The following is a 16766-nucleotide window of genomic DNA, read 5'->3' on the forward strand; positions in this document are numbered from 1 at the left end:
AGATTTGAAAATCCAATTAGCTATGTTTAAGAACAAGTACAATTACAAAACCACTGCAGATGCTGCACAGCTCCTAAAAGCAATGCCTGTTGAAGTTCGTGCCCTTTTTGCGCAAGTTGAGACAGTGGTCCGATTGTTAATGGTTGTGCCTGCATCGTCTGCTGAGGCAGAGAGGAGTTTCAGTGGCTTGCGCAGGCTTAAAACATGGTTGCGGTCTACCACCACCCAAAAAAGGGTGAATGGAATGGCAGTGTGCCATATCCACCAAGAGAGGCTGGACAAACTTAATAGCAAAGACATTGCCCAACAGTATATTCAGGGCAAGGATCGGAGGAGAGAGATTTTTGGATCTTTCACTTAATCTGTTTTTGCATTTGAGGCCACTTATTGAAAACTCATGTAGAGTACTTTTTTACAAACTTATTTTTGTATATATGTAGGCTTTGCTGTTTGTGTTTGTAAGGCACAGTAAGAAGTGTTTTAATTACATTTTTGTTTTTTACAGCCTGCTCTTTTGGTGTGAATCAGTGTGCTTAAAGTCAGTTAATGTTTAAATAAAACAGTTTTTGCATACTGCATGTGGCATGCTTGGTGAGTGATTGGAAGCAGTACCAATATGCTTTATTTCTTGCAATGATGGGCAAATAAGTTTGATGGGTTATGTCATGGCTGAGTAATAGCGCCGCCCTGAGGGCATCAGAGTATATTCTTCGCACAACACAGGGTTGGGGGGAGGGGGGGCGTTGCTGACAGCTTTGTCCCCCACAGTTTCAAAAACCTATCTGCGCCCCTGTCGAAAAGACAGTAACCTCAAGTAGGCTACCTGGCGCTGATTAAACAAAGAACATGTTGTTTAGCCGAAGCAAGATGGTTCCCTCCCCCACGTACTTCCGCATTTGCTGATCATTTCTTTGTTTACCGAGGACTATAAACACTGAAACACTTCGTTTTTTTAGGACAAATGTAGTTGTTAGTTTTAGTTAAGCCACTGTCAACATCCTTTTTGTTCACATTGAACGCATAAGTGTGTGTCACTGAATGCCATGAGACGCTGTCTTGCTAGTTGCTTCTCGGCTGGTCAGGTAACTATCTTGACTTCTCATTTCGCCTCTTGGGGTCAATAGTGTTGCACTTCCTGTATCTCCGAACTTCAATTTATTGAACCTGTGAAAATCTGCGGTGTTTACTCCTCTGTCATCATCAGTAAGTATTAAACCTTCATCACCTTTACTACTTTTTGACTTGACATTTATAAAGCATTTTGGATAATTATATCTGATCTGGCGTGCTATCAACAGCAGCATGTTCGCTTATTAGCCAGAAGTGCAGAATGTGCTGCTTATTGTGACTGATTACAAGGTTCTGTTTACGTATGGAGCCGTCCTAGTTGCTTTAAAAAATATGTTTATTTTATTCACAGACCAAGTTATTGACAGTTACTTTTGTGAAGTGGTTAGGTGGGTCCAGTCATTGCCACTTTCAGCTTGTTACACAGACCTTGCTCTCCTGGTCCACTCCTTTTGATACGCTACATGTTGCTTTTGAGATAAAGTGGCTCCTAGTCAAATTAGACTTTGTCTTTATTTGTGGATAAGATATAAGAGTTTGCAGTTCTAGCATCATCTACTGCAGGGGTGTCCAAACTACAGCCCGGGGGCCAAATGCAGCCCTTTGTCCATTTTGAATTGGCCCTCAGCCAAATTAAAAAGTATAATGGTATATTGCCCACACATGAAACGTGTGCTTTCTCTTATATTGTACTTATTAAATATACATTTAAACATATATTACAGAGTAGTATTCATGAGGAATAAGCCAACTTTTCAAATAAATTCAGTTGATGATTTTCTAACAAATCTGTGTTGATTTAAAAAAAGAAAAGCCCATTCACTTATTTGCAGAACACATGTGAAATATACCCTTTATATTTCCCCTTATTATAGGCAATCTGAGGCTTCTGTTTTAAGTAATGAGCTGCCAACACTTCATGTAAATAAAACCCTATGTAAACCTTTGATTTCTGACAGTTTTTTCAAGCATAATTGACCTACATTTGATTGATTTTGATAACTCATAAATTAACTTACGAACAATATATGTCATATCTACTGAGGGGCCCAGCCCTTCATTTGTTTTTCTATATGTGGCCCACAGTGAAACAAGTTTGGACATACCTGATCTACTATAGCAGTCCCTATTCTGCTGATCCAACTTAGCCAACCGTTTTAGCCAGCTCTTTACTTTAGTAAGACTTTAATGATGTTGTAGGCAGTTGGAAACCTTCCTCAAGCTCTTTTAGATTTTCCAACTTCCATGCTTTATCATTTACCTCGGACTAATGCTCCATAGTATAGTCTTTGTTGTCAAAATACCTGAATCTGGCTGTGTTATGGTTTATTAACATGCAACTGCTCAGTGTCTTCTGTATGTATATGTAACATATCAAATCATTGACACGTTCATGTTACTGGACTTACTTACTACCTATTCACTTGCCACTTTCTGTTTATTATTCACAGAAGAGGGAGATTTTTAAGTTGTAAGGCAAGAGGAGCTGGAGATGCATATCTGCAAAAATGTTTAGTATGTTTCCAGTAACAACTTTCTGCTCTGTCGATTAGCAATGTCTGCAAGTCCTGCTGTGCTGATGCGCCTCGTGGCCTCTGCCTTCACTGTGGCTGAAAAGGCCGGGGCCATTGTGAGGAAAGTCCTTCACAGTGGAGAACTTGGCATTGTGGAAAAGGTGGGACCAATTCATTTTTGCTATTTGAAAACAATTTCAGTAAAATGAAAATGCCTGTCCCAGGGGAAATCTTTTTTTTAATACTGACTTGCTCTGGAGATGTTGAGCCAGTTACAATAAAGGGAGCATATTGAAATAAAAGTTGTATCCTTCTGATTCCACCGTGTGTCCCTGCATAGACGGGAGCCAATGATCTGCAGACACTGGCAGACAGATTGGCACAGCAAAGCATTTGTGCATCACTGTCCAGAAGTTTCCCCAAAATTACCATAATTGGAGAAGAGGTGAGTATGTTAGATTCTTTGCTGATTGTGTCGATAAAATGAACACCGTGGACACCCACCCCTACAAGATTATTTTATAGAAGAAGAGTGAAAGACTGATTATCTTGTGTATCACTTGTTTATTAGGAGCTTCCACCTGAGGAGATAAAAGAAGATCTCATTGAGAGCGGCCATTCCGAGGAAATCCTTCAGAAGACATGTCCAGCAGAATATAGAGAGCTGAAAGAGGAGGAGGTAAATGCCAAAGAATCAGAAGAACATACATATTTCAGTTATCATAATTGCATTACAGTCAGTGCTTTACTGTAAGTTTCTTTCTGCATAACAGCTAGTTGTGTGGGTCGATCCCCTCGATGGCACCAAGGAATATACTGAAGGTAGGCTCTTCAAATAATCTGCCTCCACACTCCACATGTTGCCCGGAGAAATGACTGTGAGCTGTGAAGTAGTTGTTCCTGAAACTCCCTGAACAAACAACTTTATAGTGTTAAAACACAAAAGGTTAAACTTGACAAGTGCGTGGCAGCAACATAGCGATGTAGTTGCGATAGAATACTTTCTGTGCGTTATTTTGTTGGGCTACTTTCTGGCTTTTGGCTCTCAGACCTTCACTCTCACTTTTCTTTTGCTTCTTCATGTATTCCTGCTACTTCTCTCTCTTTCTCTGATGACTCCAGCGTCAAAGAGTTTCCATCACCAAACTGAGGCCCAGATACCAAACAAAGTGTGGGACACCTCTCACAGGACAGCTCTCTGTATGGAAACTGGTTAACCCTCTCGGTGCACAATGTTAATTATTCTGCAGTAAAACTGATTCAATTGGATTCAAATGGCTGCCAGGGCTAAAGCTGAGAAAGAAATGGAGAAGTTAAACCAAAGTGATCAGATAAATGTGCTAGATAATATGAAAACAAATAAATATGCACAATATATAAAGATAAGTCAAATATATTTATTTATTCGACTTATTGTTTTTGTATGATTAATTTTCAATTTTTTTCCCTTTTTGTTTTTCCCTATTTATTTTTGTGGTTTTTTTTTTAATGAGGTGGCAAGCCTAGATGTTGTCACCTAACACTTTATATATTTTCAATTAAATCTGCACATTTCTTTTGACAGTTAAGGTTCTTTTCCAAAATGATTTCCTTCTTATTTTCTGTATTTATTTATTATAATGCTAGCTTCGATCCTCCATATGTAGCTGACATCCTGCTGTTTTCTGATTGAAGGGCTGCTGGATAATGTGACAGTGCTCATTGGTATTGCATACGAAGGCAGAGCGATTGCAGGTGTCATCAACCAGCCTTTCTACAACTACCAGGTACAGAGCGAGCTAAATGAAGCCCTGTAAAGTCCTGACAGCTCTCACTCTGCTTAATCCAAACGTTTTCCTGGTCAGCTCGGAGCAGGAGCATCTTTAGGAAGGACCATGTGGGGAATGCCGGGATTGGGCGCTTTCGGATTTCAGCTGCAGGAAGTTTCCCGGTGACAGACGCATCGTTACCACGACACGTTCCCATAGCAACAAGCAGGTGACGGACTGTGTGGACGCCATGGAGCCTCACGAGGTTATAAGAGTGGGCGGTGCTGGGAACAAGGTGAGGAGGATTTGCAAGCAAAACGGTGAGGTTATAACTTGTAAACTAGGATTTTACAGTCCCCTTTAGGCACGACTTTTACCTAAATGACTTTGACTATACTGAGTAACCTTTTTAAAGGAAAAACCTCTCTTTGTTTTATGAATCTGATCAGCAAGGCTTCCTCTTTCAAATCTCTCTTAAAAAGGAACTTGTACTTGAATCAGTTATTCTTGTTTTTAACTTTTGTAGTTCATAAATTGCTTTTAATTATTTCTGTATCAATTCTACTTTTATTCATTTACCTTTTTTATTTGTTGTCTTTTTGCAAAAACTCTAAAAAACTGTGATGAACATTAATACCATTTCAAAGGTCAGACTAACGCAAAGCAAGAAAGCTATTTCAACTGTTTGTGTTGTTAATGTACACTGTTTTTTATCCAGGGTTAATTAACATTCATTGTTTTATTTGCCTTCTTACTGACCAAGAACCCGCTGTACCTGATGGACCTTTGTCCTGTGCCTGCAAATGTTAAATGCTCACTGCTGCTAGAGGATTTAGTTTTTAGTTTCACAAACCTGCTGGGGATTCTTATGACAGGAAATGTAGATGTTTTAGAGCTACGGCAATACCAGGACACACATTTAAAATAGCCTTTTCTGATGTCTACAGAGTGTGTATTTATCAGACAATCTCTCTACAGATAATCCAGCTTGTTGAAGGAAAGGCTTCTGCATATGTCTTTGCCAGTCCCGGCTGCAAGAAGTGGGACACCTGCGCTCCAGAAGCTCTACTGCATGCTGTGGGAGGTATGACCAATTTGCTCAAATCTGTTTACACACTATAAAGGAAAGTGTTTCCAGCCAACTAGCAGTATATTTTGTCGCTATGTGTAGTTTAGTAGTGTTTGAACGTGTCTAAAATGTTTGGATTTCTAATCTATTCCTTTATCTTATGCAGGGAAACTGACTGACATGTACGGCAATGCATACTGCTACAACGCTAACGTAAAGCACATGAATTCTGCTGGCGTTCTTGCTACACTACGCAACCACGAGTACTACGTCAGCAGAGTACCGCAGTCAGTGCTGCAGGCCCTGAAGTCAGATTAAGTTCTGTCGTCATCTGAAGTCACACTAATGCCCCTCTGTCATCATACAAACACTAAAAACAAAGCACAAATGCAGAACCCTGTTTAAATGTACTAAAATCAGAACAAATGACATGATGATTTCAAAGTCACATTAATCTACCATGTTTTTGTGTCATACATTATTAAATGATCCAGAAACAGACAGAACAGAACTTCCATTTATTTCACTCGTTTCAAACAAACTTTACAAATCTCAAAACGTCTTTCCACACCGTTTCCAACTTGAAGACCAAGAGATTAACAAGGCAAAAGGCAAAGATTTTAATAAATAAAAACACATCGGTTAAATGCTCATTAAGGAGTTGAAAATGATTAACTTCATTCAATAACCACGTGGGAACACTGTGATATAACTAGCCAACAACAAACAAAATGCCATCGTCCTGCCTTGATGATTTGGACCTCTTTACAATGTCATGCGATGACTGGAAGCGCCACAATGCTCAGAGTGAGAGGTCGACATCTACTGCTGTGATGATGAATATACTCAGAACTGCTTTTTAATCCTGTACTGTCGGTTTTTGCCGTGGTCTTCATATCCGTCTCTATTTTTCTACACACCTACTGTACAGACCAGACTGAAGGACACAAACTCAAAGTGCTTACCGATGTTTGTTTCCCACATTAAATTGACATCTGAACTGAAAACAGAACTTGAACACTATTGCATTGCTGTTTCTCCCTTTTTGTTAATACCAAGTGGTGTTAGGGATAAACAGTTTCAGAGTTTGGAAACGCTGATCTAATGTAGAGCAACTGTACAGGAATGCTAGTTAAGGTACAACGCATAGCGGCTGTGTCCTTTTCTAAAGTTCAAATAGGCTTTAATGGCCTGTGTGCATGTTTGTGTTTGCATATGACAAGAGGTCTTGCAATATTTCTTGCACTTGTATCATCAAAGTATTGCGGTTTGATTGATCTCTCTTTGGGGAAAACATTCTAAAGTCGAAGGGAAAGTCATAGCAATGTCTAATTAAATTTGGTAAAGAATACTGTGACATTTTAGGGAATGCGGTCAGTGGCTTATTCAGGCTGAGACTTAGATAAGATGGATATTTTATTTCCATTTAAGGAATATGAAGCTGCAAAACCAGCAGCATGCTAACTTAGCTTAGCATAAACACCGTCTCTACATTAAAATGTCTACCTACTAGAACTTCTGAAGCTCACTGATTCACATGTTATAACTTGTTAGTTTATCCAATACAAGAAAAGTGTTACTGATAAAAACTAAAGAAAGTGTGTTGATTTAAAGATGACCTTTTACAGTTTTTGTGCTAAGCTAAGTAAGCCTGCTGGTTTTAGATGAATACTTGACAGTTGTGTTGACGTTATCCAGCGTTTTGCAAGAAAGCATTTTTCTTAAACGTCAAACTATTCTTTTAAGCTGTGTACTAGTTCAGCTTATATAGGAGTGGGCACTGGCAGTACTTCAGTAATTATATGAACAATAGACAAATCAAGGTGAGACTTGACAAATGTGGCCTTGTTTTTACATTTTACATCAGCTAGGTCAAAGTATCCGTCTCAATCTCACAAGCGTGCATGCATTCACAAAATCACTATGGAAATTGTTAATGTGACGGCAGAGAAACATCTTTTCTTAAAATCCTGCCCATTCATCAAGGTTTACATATTGCTGAATGGGGTGAGTAGCAGAAGTGAGTGATACGTCAAAAAGAAATGGAAAGAAATACCACTCACATGTTCATAAAAATACCCACAGAACAAGCAAAAAACACTCCTGGAGTTTTGTTTACACATGGACAAGCTGACTGAGAGAAGGCTGGAGTGTTTGAGGCAGCCTGCAGGGACGAGGGGCAGAGATCAGCCGGGGGAGGAGCGGGGGAGTCGGGGCCAGCCGCTCACCTCTTTTTTGGCGCCTGAGCGGTGCGAGGTGGGGTGACAGGGCGTCCTGTATTCACACCTCCGTATTGGTACTTTGCTTTTTTTTCTGACGGCTTCAGGATCTAAAAGAAAGGAAGATGGTAGCGGTAAATACTCTTTGCTCTTTTAAAAGCCACCAGTCTCCTTTGACAAAACAATACCCATGCAGAAGAAGGTGTTGGCTGGTCTACAAATGCATCTATCAGTTTGTTAATGCGTGTCATTGTTTGACTTCAGTCAACCCAAACTAACCCTTTAGTCACTAAATAACAAAGATAAACAAACTGATCGAGGCAGCGTTAGTGCAGCAAACCCTGTTGGGAAGTTTCATTACTGTTTGTTTTTTTACTAATGAAGTCTGGTGTTCCTTAAGGCAAGATCAAAATATTCTAATAAGTGAATACTCTTTACTCTGATCTTTGTGGTAGCTAAAACATGATGCTGCTCCTGCATATTGCTTAGCTTCTGTGCTGTTACTTCTATTTCTGCAAACTGCCCTGCCTCTACCTATTGCAACTAACAAACGGACTATAGATATTTACCTTATAAAACACAACTAAAACAATCCAATTGAACCCTTTAAAAGCATGTGGGGATTCATGTTGCGGTACAACAGAGTGTTTTTACCTGAAAGGAGCACATGAGGGACTCGTCCACACTCATCATGCCGCCTGCGTTGTCAAACTCCCCGCAGTAGTTTGGGGCGGAGAACAGCGTCACCAGCTGTCGCTTGGCAAAGAACTCGTAGCCGTCTTCAACAACCTGTAAGGCAGCAAGTTTTCAGCAAAATAGCAAGACATGTTTTGGTTCTACCTTTGCAGGTGTGAATGTATTATATTTGTGAGAGATAAAACTATTTTTAAAAAGTAGATATCTTTATAGAAGTGAACTGCTACATGACGCCAGTGTGTGACTCCAAATGATCAACAGCATTTTTAGTTTTTTTCTATACGGGTTGTAAGGTATTTAAACTGCACAGTCATTAAATTAATTACCAAAATAAAGTTGTTTGACTTTATACAAGTGTAATTCTCCATGGTGTTATTTTGATTGTAGCTGCGACGCGTTACCTGATGTGCTCTGCAAATGAGGTCCAGGTCGTGACGGTTGAGAAACTTGCTGACCACATCAGCCCCGAAGGTGAAGGACACCCCCCGGTCGTTCTCTCCCCAACCCTGGACGTCTTTGTCTGGGTCGGACCACAGCAGGTCACACAGCAAGCCTGGAGCGAACGGTGAAGAAAAGCAGTTATCACTAGTGGAAGTGTATTAAGACCACGGTCTGGTTGTATTCAATACTAGAGGGTGGCACAGCAGCAGATTTTCCCTACTGTCCTATCTTTAAGTACTTTGTGTTTTACTGCAGTTTTTTGGCAAGAAAGAATACTAAGATGTACTTCTACCACACACAAAGATCTCTCACTCTTTTAAATGACCTTTTTGGCACTTATTATGAGCCGTTCAAGAACTTCAAGCAATCTGAAAACAGCCAATGAAAGATGCAACCGGTTGAGATTTTGTCTCGTTTAGTTCCGTAAGAAACACAACCAACCTGTGTCTGGGACATCAGTGGGTCTCATGATGCGTCGAATTTGTTCCATGGACTGAAGATCAGGTGAGAGCCCTGAGGATGACAGGGGGCTGTAATAAAATCGACTCCCACAACAGAAAATCCTACAATAGGTTTCCTTTTTACGTTTCATTTGTCTTAAAGCCGAATGGTATAGGTTGACTTGCAGTTGGTTATATTATTTATATAAAAGGACATAATTAGGATGTCTACTTACCCTCGGTGTATTTTAAGTAACATGTTATGTTATGAAAAACATTAGAAAAGATGCTCTAATTAAATAAATGGTAAAAGTTTAAAATATCACTCCCCTTATTGAATACAGAATGCTGATAATCATCAACATAATCATCTCTTTTGAACCTGTGTAGAGGCCAAAATAAATCACACAGTCTTTTATCCTCATTATTCAGAGGCTGATACACAACAGAAGTGCTTCACAAACCTCCATGGCAGCAGAAGATCTTCTCATCAATAATCGCAGCAATGGGCAGACAATTAAAACAGTCTGTGAAGGTTTTCCAGAGCTTTATGTTGAACCTGCGCTTGCCTGAGAGAAAAAGGGCACGGACAAATCAGACAACGAGCAAGTGAAAAAAGGACGTTTAAACGTAACACTGAATTAGTATAATCAGATATGATATTTCCTCCATGTTTTGTTTAATTTGGCACAATTTCACAGATGGCGATCAATACGCACATGTAGCAAGGACAGTTCCAACTTACACTCATCATAGAAGCCGTAAATGCGATTGATGGAGGCACACTCGTGGTTCCCCCTGAGCAAGAAGAAGTTTTCTGGGTATTTGATCTTGTAGGCGAGCAGCAAGCAGATGGTCTCCAGTGACTGCTTCCCTCTGTCCACGTAATCCCCCAGAAACAGATAGTTGGCCTCCGGAGGGAAGCCTCCATACTCGAATAGCCTCAGCAAGTCTGTGTATTGTCCATGGATATCACCTGGAAGGATATATTCCGCTCATTTTCCAATACTTCCACAATATCGCAAATGACATCACAATCTAAATTAACAACGTGAAATTCAAACACAGATTATGTCAACTTTTAAATGAACTTTTAGCTACATTTACACAAGGTCCTTACAAAAACCACAAGTGCATTTCCAGCAACTGAGCTGTAAACTGTGTACCTTAAAGGCGGTAAACGGACAAAACATGCAAACATAACAATTACTATTTAGCGATTTGTTTTCAGAAGGGCTTCACAAACCATGACTGGTCCTTAAAATTATGTGTTTTCTCATCACCTTGCACTGTTGAATATATGTAAACAAAAGAAAAAGGGTGGCTTTTGACAGTTGCAGTTCTCACCACAGATTTTCAATGGAGCTTCCAACTCTAGCAGGATCGGCTGACTGAGGAAAATCTCTCTGGACTTGATGCAGAGCCCCCGCACCTCAGCCTCTGACATCTGCACCACCTTCCCTGGACGACATCCTCGCACTGCAAGGAAAAAGAACAAAGAGTCCAAACAGGCTGATCCTTTAACATGGGTGAGTAAGTATTAGATACCAGACAATAGGGAAAATTACAGATACATGTCTGAATATTATTTCTCAATTAATTATAATTTGACTGCCTGGTGAATATACTTACAAAGACTTATAGTCTAGTGTTCACTGTCCACTGTTTGTCCTTGTCTTAAAATGCCTAGAAATGACTCTGAGTCATAGCATGTTCCAATCATGCACTTTTATTTAGGCAATGAGGTTAGCTGCAAGCCCTTTTGTGTAATGTTGCATCATGGTGTGCCAGTAAAGAGAGCTGACTATTGCATTTGCTTTGCAACTGGCCAGACATGCCATTTACTTCAGTCAACACGGGTTGTTATGAGCTGGCAAGTACAGGAATGAACAGCTTGTCGGCTCAGCTGGAAGTGAGTGTGTTAAGGCAGCGTGGTCCAACAGGATAGAAAGTCTAAAAGGGCTGCTTCGTGTAAAATGAATAAACAGCCATGTTTGTAAATGTTAGCGTAGGCTAAAATTGCACGTTGCTGTCTTAAATATCCAGTAATGCAGTACTATCAAGGAATACCTTAAGCATAATACCTTAATTCACTTCTAACAATATTAAATACTTTGATTAGTATATATGAATAAAAATACAGATGAATAACATAACTTAAATTAGCTTTCACATAACGTACTGTATATGTGGGAACGAAAAAAGATGGATAGCTTAATTCTTTGGGATTGGTTCTGTTTTATTGTTTAATTTATTTGTTCATTTAGTGTGTTTGTGTATTCTGTTGTTGTTTATGGCATTTATATTGCTTGCATGTGTGAGTTGTGTGAGTATAACTGTATGGATGCATGCATACACAGATACATTTATCAAACTGAACGATCATGTTTGTATATACTTCCACCTCTGGTTATAATTAGCTTATTAATTCATCTTAAAATTCTCAGGCTTGTGATTTCCTGCGTAAGAGGGGGCGTGTCCAGGGTGTTAGCCGATGTGCTAGCTTCCTGCCTTGCTAACGAGAACAGTTCATGAATGTTACTTAGCAACCCCAGTATTCCACGATTCTTTCCCGTTCCATTCGAATCAATAGTAAACAAAAACACACGAACCTTCTCATACACTGCTAACGTTAGCTCACTTGGCTAGCTTAGCTGTTAGCTACAGGATTGACTTACATCAACATAGTAAACACAGCTAGCTAGCTCTCTGTCCGGATGTCTTTTTTTTTTTACGCCTTTCTCGCTTTTTACCAAGAGATCCACCCGTAACGTTAATCACTAACAATCCGAGATTAGCGAACAGGTAGCTAGAATAAGCTATGACATCATAATAAAGTGTTTAGACCACGTCTACATAACTCCTGCAGCAATGGTTAGTTTATGGGTTGACAACAAGCATAGCTAAAAACGCAAGATGCTAAAATGGCTTTGTTTTATGTAAGTACTAGTACTAAAAGAAACGCACAACAACCGTCTTTTTTGTTTTTATGGATTCAAACCACTTAAAGACAAATGATCGCAATGCCACCCTACCTTCAAGTAGTCGAGAGATGAGGCTGTCAACGTTTAGCTCGCTTTCCGCCATGTTTCTGATACTCTCAGAGGCAGGCAACGGGTATGGTTAGCCCTGCACAAGGACTTGTAGGCTCCAAAGAGGTTAAGCCCTCCCATGCATGCATACCCTTGCCATTTTATAGTCTATGATGCAGTCCTCAGATATTGTTCTGGAGTAAAAGTACCAGAGTGTAGTAATACTGCAGCAACAACGTAATTAAAGTTAGCTGCACCTTTACCATATTTGATCACACTCTAATGAACCAATAATTATAACCAAAACATATATTATTCTGAAATGGGCCAATCTGCATAATTAGTACTTTTACTTTTAGTATTTTATAATCCATTTATTTTATGTTTAAATGATCTATTTTTATCTGACAATGACTTGTTTTTTGTACATTTCTGTGGTGCTGTCTGTTTCTAAGTAGCAACACCACAAGTCAATAAACAAAAGTATCAAGTGCACAAGGATCAAAACTTAAAGTCCAAAAGAAAGGAAAAACTTATTGTGCAGAATCAACCACTACCATAATCTTTCCATTTTTAAAATCACATGTTGGCTGTTTAATGACTCTGAAAGTTAAACATTGCCTTAATAATTCAAACATATAAAATGTAAGTGGCTTGACGTACGAATTACATTAGAATCCTTAATGCGAAAAGGAACTGCTTTAACTTGTTGACGGTGACGTCAACTGCCACATTAACCAGAGGTTGAGGTGTGTCTATCGGTTCATGCATGGGCTTGCTCCGACAACTTTAACTCCCCTCAGTTTAATTCAGTTCTTATTACCTCTTTTTTGCAAGGGCTGTAATTCATCTATAATTTAGCCTTATTTGAACTCTTATGGATTCGCTGGACTTACTCAGCCCTTACCTCTTCACTGTACAAAGGAAGAAACTTTACGGTGCAGGAGGGCTTGAAGCCAAAAGGACTTGATGTTCTGCAGCATGTAGATGTCCGGCCTAGTGATATCTATCTGATCACATACCCAAAATCAGGTCAGTGACTACCTATAAGTAAAGGTGCAAAATTCATAAAATACTTGAACTCAATATAACTCATTATGCATAAAGACTTATATTAGATCAAAGCATAGTGTTGGATTATAATTATGATCCATTTCTGTGTACAAAACCTACAGTTTGGAGCTCATTTTGCAAACTATATACTTTTAACTACTGGTACTAAGATGTTAGCTACCCAAAAAAAACAATAAACATGAATTCTTTACTATTTATTCCTCATAGAGAATTGTAGTCTTCTTATATATCGAACTGTATTCCTGCCTGTTGGCAATTTTCAAGGGTTAGGTAGGTTTTAAGTTCTTCTTTTTAAGATTTGTGCCAAGACTTTAAGGTATTTTGAAGGTGTTATTAGAAACTGTTCTGTCTTAACATTCATAATTATACACAACTACCAGCAGTACCAGTCCAAACTTGCAACAAAGGGATAATTATGTCATTATAAACCTGTGGCAACTTCAGGAACCATAAGTCGCTGATAGGCCGAGGTTGTGCCTGGTTGCCTCTGTCTGATGCGCTTTGAAGAAAGATGTGCTGACAACCAAAATAAGATTTGAACAAAATCTTAATTTAACTCTCTCTTATTTTTTATCCTGCACTAAGAGTAACCTTATAGTTCCCTTTGTAATTTCAAAACGTTTTGAAATTGAGAAGGAAATAGATACAGTGTTCAATATACTTCCAGATAATGGATTTATATGAATTACTGTCACAAAAGGACAGGTCATCTCAAAAAGTGAAGTTTGTTTACAGGCAAGCATATGTTTTCAACATTTCAAACACTAACACTTTGTAAAGGCACAATATGGATGCAGCAGATTCTGGTCAAGATCATAGATGCTGTATATCCTCACCAGGAAGAAGATGCCACCAATAGGGTGCGTTTTCCCTGGCTGGAGGGAGATGCCAACGTGCCGTGGACAGTTTTCAGCGAGAAAGTCCAGATCTCCGTCTTTACCGCACACACCTCCCCCCTGATATGCTGCCCATTGGAGTGAAGGCCAAAAGAGCGAAGGTAACAAAGGGAAGAACTTACAAAACTGTCTCTGCTGCTGTCATTACATTTTGAGTGTCCATGTGGAGTATTTTCATCTATCTTTAGCCTTATGATAGGAAATCATAGAATATCCACAGAGGTATATTGTGCAACTGTTTGTCTATTTGTGTGTGTAGTTTTCTCGTAAATTCCCCAAAAATATGCATTAGTGCTTCATTTGCATGTTTTAAAAAATAACAATTCAGGAAACTTGTAAAAAATAAAGTGTCTTTATGTAAGAAATGTGTTGTGATAATGAATGTAGATTAAGTAAACAGAAATTGTATTCTCTTTAAGAAAAACATGTACAAAGACAGCTTTCTCTGTTTCCTTGCGGTCAGTATGTTGAGGCAAAATGAGATACTGCAGCACTAAACACCTACAGATAAATCGTTTTTAATCATTTCACTTGCTGTTTTTTAGGTTGTGTATGTGATGAGGAACCCCAAAGAGGTCCTGGTGTCCTTCTATCACTTTTCTCACAGTTGGAGCATGTTGGAAACACCCAAGAGCTTTGAGGCTTTCTTTCAGGACTTCATGGATGGCAAAGGTAAGTTCAGGTGTTATATTAATATGATATCGTTTTAATTATGAGCATGTTAAAAATAAAAATACTTCTAATTGTGGGTGTCTTCATCTTTCCTCTCTTTCATTGTGTAACAGCTTTTAAGGGACTGTGGTTTGATCACGTGAGAGAATATCAGAATGAAAAAGACAAGATGGACATACATTTTGTCAGGTATGAAGACATGTTGAAGGTTAGTGATCATGTTTTATATATTTTTATTTTACAGTCTTCTTCCACGGTGACAAGCTTGTTGATTATAGACAAAAAGGTTATTTTCAGCATTCGAGTAGCAACAAACATGTAGGGTAAGAGTCTCCTCATTTGGCATTTATAAGCAGAACACAAGCAGATAAATAAATGATGTCAAATATAATTCTCTGTAATGTAAAATGAAATAACGTGCTTTACCTACATGTGTGATTGGCAGGACCTCAGAGGGGAAGTTGTGAAGCTTTGTGACTTTCTGGGAAAAGATTTGACTGATGAAGCCATCGATCATGTTGTGGAGATGTCCACCTTCAGAAACATGAAGACAAACCCCAAAGCAAACCACAAGGACTTGATTGAAAAACAACGGTACAACCGCCCAACCATGCGCAGAGGTTTGTTACCAGCTCGTTTGGTAGAAAGGTAGATTAGTATTATTTTAGATTAGCTATCACTTTATGCCTGACGTTTGATAAAAGTCTGTGTGCGTTTGTGTGCGACAGGTGTGGCAGGTGACTGGAAGAATTTCTTCACAGTGGCTCAGAATGAGTATTTTGACAGAGTGTTTGAAGAGAAGATGAGCGACCTCGCTCTCAACTTCACGTGGGAGATCAATCAGTAGCTCCATTATCATTCAGTGTTGATGATGGTTATTGTAGAGGCTAAGCCAACACTTTAAACCTCTGAAGATCAGCTATTTTGGCGTAATTGATGCACACAAAGTTTGCCAGATGAATAAAAGTCTGATACAAAGTTTCCAGTTAAATACAGTCCATTTATTTCCTTTTTACTGGTGTCCATTTACGTGCTTCATTTTCTCATTCACCATATATAATATTACGGTTCACACAATACCTTAAGCAAATCTTCATCCCGTGTGTGTGTGTGTGTGTGTGTGTGTGTGTGTGTGTGTGTGTGTGTGTGTGGTAAAAAACAGTTTGGCCTTCCGGCGGAACCTCTAACCACAAACATTGGTTCCTACCTTTATACCCACAGTATTAACTGGCTCTTACAGTTATGGAAGTTCAGTTTTGAGATGGGGTGCGTAAGCCGTTTACCCAAACTACATTGATCAAATGTCATTTAGTCTTCAAGGCAAAATTGAGTTCTGACTTTTGTAAGACCTAATGTAGTCACAGCAGGTACATCTTTATTCAAAGAAATCACAGCTTTCATATCCAGACCGATTTAAATACACAATAAAACTGGATAATCAAATAAACACAAATGGGGTGAAGCCTGCAAGTTAGTTCAGGGCAGGCAGTCAACTCGAGCACCAATGATACATTCGCACATCATGCCCCTCACCACTCTTGCAACCAGCCAAACATAGTCTCCTAAATCTGACGCTCTATTTAAGCTGTTGGATATGCCTACCTCTGCCTCGCTAATGCTGCTGCCGCTACTACTGCTGTTTCCACGCTTCTAATGCATTCACCTCGCTGCTGCTGCTGAGCTGCTGCTGCTGCTGATGAGCTGCTGCTGCTGATGATGAGCTGCTGCTGCTGCTGATGAGCTGCTGCTGCTGATGATGAGCTGCTGCTGCTGCTGATGAGCTGCTGCTGCTGATGATGATGAGCTGCTGCTGCTGCTGCTGATGATGAGCTGCTGATGAGCTGCTGCTGATGAGCTGCTGCTGCGCTGCTGCTGAGCTGCTGCTGAGCTGCTGCTG

General features: G+C 39.5%; 2 protein-coding genes and 1 pseudogene across 2 annotated transcripts; 2 read left to right on the forward strand and 1 right to left on the reverse strand.

The window, feature by feature from the left end:
- The first annotated feature begins 929 nt into the window (after nucleotides 1-929).
- bpnt1 (bisphosphate nucleotidase 1) lies at nucleotides 930-6422 on the forward strand. The gene is given in 10 exon segments (XM_063901721.1): nucleotides 930-1203; nucleotides 2596-2743; nucleotides 2923-3027; nucleotides 3154-3261; nucleotides 3356-3404; nucleotides 4257-4348; nucleotides 4427-4507; nucleotides 4509-4625; nucleotides 5309-5414; nucleotides 5566-6422. Coding segments are annotated over 9 exon segments (930 nt in total). The 5' UTR covers nucleotides 930-1203; nucleotides 2596-2623; the 3' UTR covers nucleotides 5718-6422.
- LOC134876668 (serine/threonine-protein phosphatase PP1-beta catalytic subunit-like) lies at nucleotides 5903-12354 on the reverse strand. The gene is made up of 8 exons (XM_063901720.1): nucleotides 12231-12354; nucleotides 10543-10674; nucleotides 9941-10171; nucleotides 9660-9764; nucleotides 9197-9268; nucleotides 8716-8867; nucleotides 8273-8407; nucleotides 5903-7728 (listed from the first exon to the last, which is right to left on the reverse strand). Exons 1-8 carry the CDS (start codon nucleotides 12280-12282, stop codon nucleotides 7624-7626), a joined length of 984 nt encoding a protein of 327 aa, XP_063757790.1. The 5' UTR covers nucleotides 12283-12354; the 3' UTR covers nucleotides 5903-7623.
- A 635-nt stretch (nucleotides 12355-12989) lies between these two features.
- On the forward strand, nucleotides 12990-15836 carry LOC134876670 (amine sulfotransferase-like; annotated as a pseudogene).
- The last annotated feature ends 930 nt before the right edge of the window (nucleotides 15837-16766 follow it).

Source organism: Eleginops maclovinus, chromosome 15 (genome assembly GCF_036324505.1).
Source record: "Eleginops maclovinus isolate JMC-PN-2008 ecotype Puerto Natales chromosome 15, JC_Emac_rtc_rv5, whole genome shotgun sequence".
Lineage (NCBI taxonomy): Eukaryota > Metazoa > Chordata > Actinopteri > Perciformes > Eleginopidae > Eleginops > Eleginops maclovinus.